At 36.5% G+C, this 12260-nt stretch overlaps 1 protein-coding gene across 1 annotated transcript; it reads right to left on the bottom strand.

Annotated features, from left to right (window-relative positions):
* Window positions 1-1132: 1132 nt before the first annotated feature.
* LOC103711426 (28S ribosomal protein S29, mitochondrial) lies at window positions 1133-11581 on the bottom strand. The gene is given in 9 exon segments (XM_008797561.3): window positions 1133-1550; window positions 1803-1935; window positions 3455-3627; window positions 5485-5571; window positions 5695-5949; window positions 7423-7628; window positions 10828-10991; window positions 11122-11414; window positions 11417-11581. Coding segments are annotated over 8 exon segments (1398 nt in total). The 5' UTR covers window positions 11528-11581; the 3' UTR covers window positions 1133-1550; window positions 1803-1826.
* Window positions 11582-12260: the final 679 nt, after the last annotated feature.

The raw sequence follows: 12260 nt of genomic DNA, 5'->3' as shown, positions 1-12260 counted from the left end.
CAACTAAGATTTCATTGTTCTTATCTATGCTACCAGGGAAACTTACTGATTCCGCATTAATGTGCTATTTTTAGTTGTTGGGAAGTCCTTTTCTTGGACATCTGCAGGATTGTTTTGGTGTCTTTTCATAACTTAATTTTGTTAGGAATATTTGATGATGAATGAAATATGTTACTCACAGTTTTCTTTTCCTCTCAGATCCATAATCCCTACATGCGGTGGCCTGCGACTCTTGTGGACGTATCTTTCTATAGGCATTCTCAGATCCATGTCCACCTTGTCTTTCACTTGTGCCCATTGACAGGAAAGGGTTGCTCTCTCTCTCTCTCTCTCTCTCTCTCTCTCTCTCTCTCTCATATTATGCAAATGAAAAGCGACATCTTTCTTTTGATATATCCAGAGCAATTCATGTGACAGAGAAAAGCCCGAAGGATCAGCTAACAAGACTCCAGTTCTTCCTCATGGTTGCAGTTTCAAGTTTTGCGTACCATGAAGTCCCAGTTTACTGCTTCCCTTCTATCACTGCTTTATCATTCATTTGCTGGATGTGGAAGGACTCGGCAAGCGCACGGCAAATTGGTTCTGGACAAAAAGGGCTCGGGCTTGGATCATTCGCCATAGATCGGATGGCCACAACAAGATTCTTAGGATCTCCACCGGCCACACCAATGTTTGTGATCTGTAACATGTTCACTGGCTTTGTCATAAAACTTCATGTCGTTGCGCCCATGTCATATTGGACCGATGCATGTAATGCCAAGAGGTTTCCAATTTTCTCCCAAGAGATGTTGACGCTGATGAACAGGAATATAATATTTTGATCAACCTTACGACCTATGCCTCGCCCGAAAATTAAATATAAACGAAAAACTTAAAAATTCACACTAGAAACACTAGATTTTTGGTTCTCTATCTTGTAAAAATTTTGCAAAGAAAGAACACGGGCCGATACTAGGTTAGGGTGGAGGGGTAAAATAATTCATAGAAACCTAATAACTTCTAACAAAATTGGATAAAATAATTCATAAAGTCATTGTTATGAACTCCTCGACCCCCTAAGACACTTTTAAACTCCCACAAAACTCAAACCCATCACCGATGTTCTTCGTAACCAGCAGAAATATCATTGCTCTTGAGATCGTAAAAGACAAATTCATAAAAGAGGACAAAAAAAAAACTTGACAGGAAGTATACATCATTCTTGCCCATAAGCCCCAAATCCAAACTTGCACACTCAAACTTCTCTACATCTCTGGATTATAACCATCTAATTGGACTTGACAATCACAAGTCACTATGTTAATAGTCTTACATGTACTCGAAGCAATCTTTGGAAAGAGGAAAAAAAAGAAAAAGCTGTAAGACTTGGTGTAGGTATATGAAATTTCATTATTCCAAAAGAGAAAAACTTAAGCTTAGCCCATTCAAGTAAACAATAACAGGCTACAGAACAAGACTAGCCAAATGTGGAATGAGCACAAGATGACATGAAGTACACCAGCTGGCTGCCCACATCCCAAGGTTATCAGGAATATAACTTCTTGATTGGGCTGTAAATGTAGATTTCAAAATGAAATCAAAGAAAGTAAAAATACATTAGTGGTGAAGCTCGTGGAAGGAACAACATTCAACATCTGAAAGAACTCATAGATGATGAGTAAAGTTCTGTCAAGACTAAGTTTATTGGAAACACATTCAAAAAGTATTATACATGCATAGGCCACTATACACGTGCACATGCACACACGTGCACATATGTATGCATGCACATATTCAACAGGAGATGTAAAATTGCTTCTCACCATTTTAGGGTTCCTACGCCTCCATTATATAAAAGGAGCCAACCACCTCATCTCTGAGCCGTTTCCATTGGACAAGTAGTAAATCTTTTTCCACTTTTCTTCCGAAAATGTTTCATGTCGTATAAGCCTTTGCCTGAAAAGAATGTGTTGTGTCAAAGAGAGATTTTCATGGAAGGAAAGATGCTGCAAAAAAATTTCTTAGTCAAGAACTGGCATTTTTTATTAACATTTGGTTGACTAGAAATCACATATAGGATAAGCACTGTATCCACAAAGGATTTGCAATATCATGAAACTAAGCACTATTAATGACCAGACTTTGTGGAAGATTAAAAAGGAGCATCATTGGGCAATGCTATTTAACATTGCTGTGCCATAGCAATCTTATCTTTCTAATTAACCAACATCATTACTTTAAATTGAATTTTTTTGAATTTCAGCAAAACTTGAAGGTTACAGAGTGTGCCATCACCAAAGCATAATGTCACAGAGGATGCTTGGTCAATTTTATGTTTTAAATTTGTTTTAGAAAGTACTCCTTGTCATTTTTTTTGGTACAAGCACTCCTAGTCATTTGCTTTCTAATGATTTTAAAGGAATGCAATGAAATCTAGTACAATAAGGCTCTAAAGATCAATATAACTGAAAGAAAGTGCATGGAATGCAACTTCAGGAAAAGCAGATAAAAAAACGAGGTCATATTTCAAATTGATGGCTAAAAATTCTCCCACACAACTCATTTTAATTTTATTGGACCATTCAAACAAAAGAACAGAGAAATACGCAATGATAAGTTGTACTATAGATGTGATGATATGCATTTTGGAAATTACGTAACCACCACATGCATTAGAGAGTCATAGTTAAGGCAGTATAACATTCAGAAAGTTTAGTACAAAATGCTGGGTACTAAGGACAATCCAATAAAATGAGTGTGGTGAGGATATTAATGCTCAAGGTAATGCATGGTGAGAAGAAAAGGTTACAATGATAGTTGGTGTATGATTGCAATAGTTGAGGACAAATAGAGAACACATTACTGAGATGGTAAACACATGCAGGAAAAATATGGCGACCATTATATATGAGTGAACCTTAGCCTTATGTCAAAGGGCTAGAAATGAAATTTGACAATCTAAGGTAACAGGAAGTTATGAGAAAGGATTTGAAACAACCAAAAAAGCCAGCAGTGACTGTGGAAACAACCTATAATTACAATGAATAGCCAAGAGGAATCAACAGAGACAATCCCCAGATATACCAGATCAGGTTTGTTGGTTATGGCTGGTAAAAAATTATGATAATAAGGTATAGATGATAAATTACTTCTTGAGCTTCTAAGACCTTACTTATGTGTTTCTATTTAGCATATTCTGAGTTCCGCTTTTTCCCCCAAGTTCAGTTACCATGAAATTGCAGAAAATTAAATTATAGAACAAATTTAAAGCCAAGTTTTTTTAGCCATCAACCAAAAATCTTTCACACTTAAATACTTTTAACTGCACAGATTCAAGAAGCTTATTGAATTAGACCAGTCAACCAACTATCCTTGTATGACTTTTGAATGGTCTGTGACTAAAATAAAAAAATAAAGAAAACACATTACTTCAAGAGTTGAAGGTGTTGGCACCTTTCTCCATTTATCAGCATACCTAAGATAGTAATGACAAACAGTGGCAGCCTCATCCAAATTATAACGAGGGAGCATGACACGGGCATCTAATGGAACATCTGGAAGTTCTTGACGGAGTTTGCCCACAGCTGTTGAATGAGAGAATGCTCCAACCATCATGTCACCATGCATCATAGATCTATAAGCGTTCACCTGAAAAAGGAAGAAAAGGTTTACTTATTTATTGGGTAAGCAAATTTACGAAAAATAAACCATTAGGAGAATGAAGAATCAAGGGTTGAACATCATCCACTGCTTGACCATTATAAGCAGAAGGTAAGTCAATGGCCTCCGAAGCACAATTGTTGCATACAATGTCATTAAGGTACTAACTTATTAAACTTAATGTAAATTTTATCCTACTAAATCAATTAATCAAATAAATGTATAATCTTAAACTATTATCTTGTGTTGCATGCAAATGGACTATTATATCATATATTTTGCTTGTAGTTATAGGCAGGCATTGCACATGTAATTTAATCGTAAGTAGGTGTGCCACCATGAGTAGAAGTTTTCAGCTACCAAGGGAGGGATTAACAATCTCATAATAATGATGGATGGTGCAGGAATGCAAAGATATTTATAAATTCATCCATGTGCTTATATGTACTTAAACACACTAAAATACGCACATATGTAGATGTGTGTGTGTGTGTGCATGGGTGTAATATATACAGATATACATTCTATTTTACCCTTTTGACCTCCTTTAGAATGAAGCATCTAATAAGCCTCTAAATATTGTCAACACCGATCGGAGAATCAAATTTAGCACAGGTAAATGTTTGAGTTTCTAAATCCTTTTATAATGTGTTTACTCATATTCTACCATCAATGTTTTATTAATATATAGCAAATACTTTCAGTATTCAGATGTACTTCCATAATGCTTCCTAGGAAATCCAGCTTCCTACACCATTTCAGAGGCCCACCTATCTACTCCTGTAACTGCTTTCAATCAAATTAGAGTAATTCTCATTTAATTAATATATAGCAAATACTTTCAGTAATCAGATGTACTTCCATAATGCTTCCTAGGAAATCCAGCTTCCTAAACCATTTCAGAGGCCCACCTCTCTACTCCTGTAGCCGCTTTCAATCAAATTAGAGAAATTCTCAAAGTAACTTGGGAAATCCTTCATTCACCTCAATTTTTTCAGACTACAAGATCTACTGACAACTGTAGTCCCACCATCTGCTTTGAGTTTGGGAAGGGCATCTGCAGACATTAGTTTTACAGAGTACATAGAAAACATAAATAGATTGTATATCTTGCACTTGTACATGTTAATGAATAAATGTTCATAAGCAAGAATTATGGTTTGTCATGACAAATTGCTCTTTTGACTCTCCTATGAAAATTAATGAATAATTATTGCTTTCATTACATTCTACATTTTCCTCCTCAAGTTTCACTGTCAAATGATGAATTGTACGAATAATGGGAACAAAAAGATGACGGTTATAAGTTGAAAACTCTCAAGTGGAGTGCTATAATGGCAACTTTCTTCGATTTTCTACTTCTATTAATAAGTATTCTAGGAAACATGGAAATGTATCAACTCATAAAACCATTCCCAGCTATATGGTATAGATGTTTATTGCTCATGGTTTATAAGCATGAGTTTCACCAAAAAGAGTAATATATTAATTATATTTGCTCGAAAGAAAACATATACAAAGGAAGTAGCATACTGAAACAAAGATTACAAGAAGAATCTAGTATGGCATTCTAGACCAACTCAAATTAGATAGTAGAGAAAACAATCATTATAAGAAACATAATTTTTCTTAAAAACTCTTCCAGTGAGTGTCAGCTAGAGATCACTTAGGATTCGGGAGACACAAGGAAATCATGATTCTTAATCACTTCTGCAGAGCACTGTCTAAAGCTTTCAGAAACCACATGAACAGATAGTCCACACTCCGAAGCACTAAAGAATACTAAATGATGATGCTAAAACAATCCATGTGCAAAACTTATAGAAATGAATGAATGACACTAACCGTTGAAAGTTCCCTTGCATGAATTGGCCGACAAGAACGTACAGTTACAGGTTCTTGATATTCACTGAATGTAAACCAGTTGTTATACTGCAAAACAAAAAGGGAAAAAAATGTGTACTATGTTAGTATTAAATCATATAGCTATTTTTGCAACCAGAATGGAATCATAAATGTCAAAACAGATTTGATTGGTGACAACTATGATCGTACTTGATCAATTGCAAACAGAACGGGTATATCTTTCACCAGTGATAACTCTTTCCTCAAACGAACTACAACCCCGACTGCAGCATGCGTGTAAGCAATTCCTGTTTGGATTAGATCATATAATGTAGAACCTTCAGGCATTGCCATGGAATCAACCCCTTTCATTATCCCAACACCAGCACCTTCTCCCAAGGGAATGGGATCAAAAATTTGACACGGTAATTGTTGCAAGCGAGATTCATTGAATTTCAGAAAATCCTGGAATGGCCACAGAATTGAATGAAATTAAAGACTCAAAAGAAAAAGGGAAACAACCATGCAAATTGAAAATGTAATTTTATTATATACAATTTCTATCCATGGTGATCACTAAAAAAGGTCAGATGAAAAAACAAAGATGTTTCACTGTCCATTTCTTTTCATCAGGAGAGCCCTATTCTTTGGAACAAAATGAAGTTGAGGGATCTAACACAGATTGAAATTTACAAATTCTCAGAAATTCAAATATAACAATAGCATCGATCAAATAATGGTTCCTATCAACCTTCCTAACATACTTAACTGTATCTTAAGCCCTTTCTTGCATAGTTGCATTTATGGTAGAAGCATATATTGTTATTTGAAGCAGGATATAATTCTAGAGTTGTATAATGCATAAATATAAAACTTGTCTTCGTACATCTCTGTTTGTAAGAACAGTTGCCATCTCAATGTTATCTCTTACAAGAATATCACTCATCTCTTAAACCCCAAAACAGTCCTGTATGATTTGCTCACATTTGCTTTCAGCACACATGGTTGGAATATTTATTTTGAAAAAATCCCTAAAAAGTTTGAGAAATTAAGCCAGAAAGAAAAGGAATGTCAGAGAAATGCAAATGGAGATGACACCAACTTTTTTAACAAATGTTTTTAGAAAGTAATTGATTGAGTATGTAGTACATTTCAGTTTATGCAATGACATTGGTATGTTCCATAGATAGGTCACTTATTTGTGTTACTTGAGAGTTTGCATTGCCTGACACTTGCAAATAAAGAAAAGAAAAGAAAAAGAAATACAGAACAATGAGGCCTAAGCCAAGTTTCTCCATGACTTTAATTTACATAGTATCAAAATTTATGGTACTTCTGCAACTAGGCAAGTCTCTTTAATAACCAAGTGGCTTTCCAGGTTTAATGGCAAGATTCTCACTTGCTTAGATTTTAGCTTAGCACCAACGCGTGGAGGAATGAGTTTCTAAATCAAAAGCTGAGAGATCTGTTTGAATTTTTCATGGAGCCTTTCCTAATTAAAGTTGTGTAATGTTCCATATCCCACTTCATTTTAATGGGAAAAAGCTTGCATAATGATAACTAAAGTCAAGAGAACCAAAATATGCATACTAATTCCCTTATTCTAATTTCTTATTCTAGAAAGCACAAAGTTAGGGTCAATCACTTCTCGACAAATGGCCAGAAGGGACAGGTTGCAGCATCCTTTCCAATGAAAAGATTATCTGTAGCAAATACCTATGCCAAACAAGAAACATACATATATTTAACAATTTTAAGCATAATATAGATTTCCTCCACAGATTGACTAATATAAATTCCATTACAACACCACTTAATTTATGTTTAAGTATTAAGCAATGTGATAAATTTTGAGAATTTCTGTATTTGTATAATTAGTATTCTCAAGCTGATTCAGAACTTGTTACTTCCTATTATTTTCAAACAGAGGCTATGTACCTGAAGGATTTCAGCAGCCCCGACAGGAGTATCCCAAAGATCAGAATATGGGGCTCGATAAAAGAATCCTCCATGGGTCCACTCCCTACCCTTGGGAACATAAAAGACTAGCCACCCTTCACAACGAGCCCAATGAACAAGCATAGCAAGTGTGATGCTTTTTCCACAGCTAACCGGCCCATCTAAGACAATTTGTCTTTTTGAATCTGCAGAACCAAAAAAACATAGTTATTAACAACCTAGCATGTGTGCAGGATAACAAAAATATTGCCCCTTGGGTCTCACACAGCTTGCCACAGGACACTAGCACTAACACATACCTTAAGTAACAAATATGTAAATTGATGCACAGTTCCCTATGATAATAACTCATCCAACAGTTACTGGTTCTGGTTGAATTGTACCAGTAAATTTAGCATCGAATGGGTGGTCCTGGTAGAAGCTGACCACCCCATGATACTGATTGGACATGGTGGATTTACTTGCCACAAAAGAGTAATGAACAAAAAAGAATATATTGTTGAAAAAAAGGTACCAAGAAAATTCACCACTCAAGGATACAAGAGCATGAACCATGTCACTAAGCAAAATCAAATTTCAATAGAAAGGACCCTCCATCAACCTTTTCTTCCAAAGAACTATATTGCAAAGATAACACGGAAGTCTAAGTTCAAGAATAGGTTGAAATAGTGATGAAGCAAACAGTGCCAATAATCAAGTTAATTAAATGGCCTGCAACATGGATCGAAAACATGATATAACACCGAAAAAAATGAAAAAAAAAATAAATAAAAGAATAAGGTTCAGAAGGCACCTTCCCCGTAGGTCTAAGGAAGTAAGCCATAATAAAACTCAAGCTTTATCCTCAAAAGTATGGATTCTTTAATATCTTTGTTGGTTTCTTTCTTTATCCCTGGCCAAAGAGCGTGGGGGAAAACAGCATTGGACCTATTTACACTCTAACAAAGAGGATGTTCCACAACTCATAAAATGGCATACTTAATTAAAAGGAACAAGAGTCCAAGCAAATCGTAAATGGTGTCCACATGACACTTTTCTCAAAAAAATTATATTTAATAACAAGTAAGTCCAAATTTATATGTCCAAGCAGGTAAAAGCTCCACCACCTAAGCAACAGTTTAAGTTGCATCGAGACTTGTTACGTTATTATAAAGAAATTATTTTTTATTCTGTTGTTAATAATTCTAGAACAAGTATTTTGTTCAAGTGACGTGCCTGTGAACATGCATGTAGGTGAAAGTCACCTATCAAGCTACTTGAACTATAAAAATAACTACACTACATCAATGCAAGCAAGGATAGCATATCAAGAGGAATCTCTGGTCATGTGGCTTGTAAGCCTGCCTATATGCATGAGCAGATTTAACACCACTCCTTCAAGAAGACTATTTGTAATAATTTATGCCTCTCCAGAATACAATTCATCGATAGTATGTTAAGTCATTCATCCTATGCAATCAGAGATACATTAATATGTACAAAAAACAGTTAGATCATCATGTATTCTGACAATGGGTTATGCTGATTATAAATGACTCCTGGAGGAAATACTGTGAGTATACCTACCATTTTAACAGAAATTTCATGTATGACGATTACAATGAGGTCATAGATTGTGCACTAAAAAACAAGCAGCATCCAGCAAAATACACACAATGGGTCATGGAATTCAACAAAAGACCTTATGGTTCATGGATGACAGTTTTGTAATTTAATCGTAAGAAAGCTCAAGGTACTAGGTGACAAGGAGACTGAAAGGATCAACATTTAATTAAGTTGAGGTGGTTTTCAAGTTAAATGCACAAGGCATTCACTAAAGTACAAAATACACACAACAATGCTGAATCACAATGTGAAATCTGTTGAACAACTCAAGCACCTAGACCTATGAATTTGCTATGAAAGAGATGCTAACGAAACAACTCTTCAGAAAATAAAAATCAAGAATACCTAGAGAGAGACAAAGGAAGCAAATCGTATATTCCATTAGACATTGGTTCCATATTGGTTATTTAATTCCTATGTAGCTTGAACACCATATAAGGTACATAATTAAAATGTTTGATAAATTACCAATTGGATCAAAACCACATCCAATTGCACCATGAATTAAAAGCACGTATCATAAGAACAGGCTGAGCGCTATGGTTACTTTAGATACAATTATCATTCTAGTTTTTTCTCTTTCAACTTACATTTTTGCATGCACATCATTATCATCATGCAACTCCACTTGCATGAGAAGACAAATGGACATGAAAAGGTTAGGAAGTGATATAGCACATGATTGTGACAGTTCGAGGTATATGCCAAATCAGATGAAGTTGCTAGAACCCTCTATGTCAAAATCACAAACAGGTCACTTGAATCAATTATTAATTCAGGAGGTTGGTGTAAACAATATTATACAAGTTGTTAGTGTTTTCTCTTTTGTGTTTTCTTTCTTCTGCCATACTGGTCTTGTAGAAATCTTGATGCTTAGAAGCTGCTTGTACTTAATTTTCTTTTCTTATGTGGCATTGGCTTTATAGAACTAATGACAGTCAAAAGAATTGAATTGTAGGTTGCAATAAACAATTTGGCAGCAGGGAAAACAAGGATGGCACAAAAGTGACACAGATTAGCAGTTGTCCCATCCAATGTGTAGATTTAATTTTCATGTGCATATGTAATGATGAAAGGAAAAACGGAAGTAAGTTCATTTCCAAGCATCACTTGTATTTAAAGGAAACAAACACTTGGTAAGAATTCATATTACCATTCTGCATTCCACGTGTTACAGGTTTCTAGGAGCACAAAATATCTTTTTAAAGAAAAACACACTTTGTGGATTTCATTGTACCATGAATTCCATGTTGGCAAATGTGGATAAAGAGATAAGGGTGCGAACACTGTTATTCTAAGTTCATCCCATAGACTTGTATGGGTTGTTTTGGCTTGTAGACCTATTAAAGACATGCCTACAACAAAGAAAAGATAACCCATGAGCATCAGTCATCAAATAGTGATGGCTGGAAGAAGGAGAGAAGAAAACTTTATTTGTTGCGGACATGCCTAAGAACTCATCCTTCAAACTTTTTGGTGATCACTGGACGGGTCACATCAGCAATCCTTAAACATGCCTCATTACTATCTTAACCAAATTGTTTAATGAATGAAGTGAGGCAAATGGATTAGTTAACCCCAATGGATATCAGAAAGAGTTCCCATGCAATCTAAACCTCCATTCACATGTCCACAAGGAGACAAACTATGCAAATTAAGAAATGCCAGTTATGAACATGCACTCAATACACCAGACCTAAGTGATTAACAAATAGAAATTAAAAAAAAAAAAAACTGAAAAGAAGCATAAAGAGAGTGGAGTAACTAAAATGAGCTCACTTTTAGCGCCTGTACGGATGGGCGGGTCGACAATGTAGCGGAAATTATCGCGCAAGTCCAGAAAGCTCTGCCTCACCATCACAGCACACCGCCTCGTCTCCTCAAACTCCTTCACCATCCCCGGAGGCAATCCCTCGGGTAACATCGCTTTCCACTCGTCCAAGCTAAGAAAGTGGGAACCGATTAGATGCCGATTAAGAGAAAAAAAAAATCTTAACTTTATGAAAGAAGCATAGTGAAAAATGGGAACCTTTTTGGCCTCAGACTCAATGGGAGAAGAGAGAAAGGAGATACCTGAGGTCTACGTAGGTGCATGCGTCCTTGCGACCGAGGGAGGAGAAGGATTTGGTGAAGGAGAAGAGGGGGCGGCCGCCGGGGCCGACATCGAGGGCGGGGTCGTAGGTGACGGGTAGGGGATCGGTCGGGAGCTCGAACTCGACATTGAGGTCGTCATCGGCGGCGGAGGAGGCATCTTCGGGCCGGGTGGCATCGTCCGCGGAGACGCCCCGAGGGTCCTTGCCCCGGACCTTGCCCTTGGTGGTGGTCTTGGTCTTGGCTTTGGAGTAGGGGCGGGATAGGACCGCCGCCCCGCCGCCACGGCGGTGGGGGCGAGGAGATTGGAGCGGAGGGAGGAGAGGTTTCGGGTCCGAGCCGCGGTGGAGGCGGCGGCGGTGGACCGGAGGAGGGACTGCAGCAGCATCGGGCAGGGGGTTTAGCGGAGGGCTGGGGTTTTCGGGGGCGCGGCCGAGTAAAGCAAGGGTTTCGAGGCCGATATATTTCTGCCATCTCGGTGGGCTACCGATACCGAAAGAAACCGGTATATCAGCTTATGTCGGCCGACATGGATGATTAGAGAAATAAAACATATTTCGATGTGTCAAAATACGATTTAAAATATATCCATAGTTGTCTGATCCCTTCATTTGCTTGTTTGAAGTTTGGTTTCAAAATTCAAAATCATTATTTTTCAAAAGAATCTCAGTGTGGCTATGGTGGCATGAAAATTTTATTTTTTAAAAAATTTATATAATTTTATATGAAGATATATTTTGGCTTGCAACAATGATGTGATTTAGATCTGCCAATATATATGAGATAAATAATTCATAAAATTCTAAAAGAAAGTTAGCTTATTTATGTTAGAGGTAACAATGTTTAACCACGTAACTTGTTTAACTTAATTCAATTCATTATAGGTCGAGATAGATCACTTATCCAATAAAATGGTCATATTTAGTTTGAATTTTTGACCCATTTAATAAATAAGTCGGTTTTGGATTGATAGATTTTTCATCTATTCTATATCTGACCCGACCTATATCTAGTCCGGCCTGTACGGATTGCCATCTTTAATTTATGTACTACTTAAAACCTCCATACAAAATCCACAATTCTCTCATCTTTTCATATTAAAATCAAATCATATTGTGAAC

This window comes from Phoenix dactylifera, chromosome 16 (genome assembly GCF_009389715.1).
Source record: "Phoenix dactylifera cultivar Barhee BC4 chromosome 16, palm_55x_up_171113_PBpolish2nd_filt_p, whole genome shotgun sequence".
Lineage (NCBI taxonomy): Eukaryota > Viridiplantae > Streptophyta > Magnoliopsida > Arecales > Arecaceae > Phoenix > Phoenix dactylifera.
Note: the sequence above shows the minus strand (reverse complement) of the source record. Positions and strands in the feature narration are given on the sequence as shown.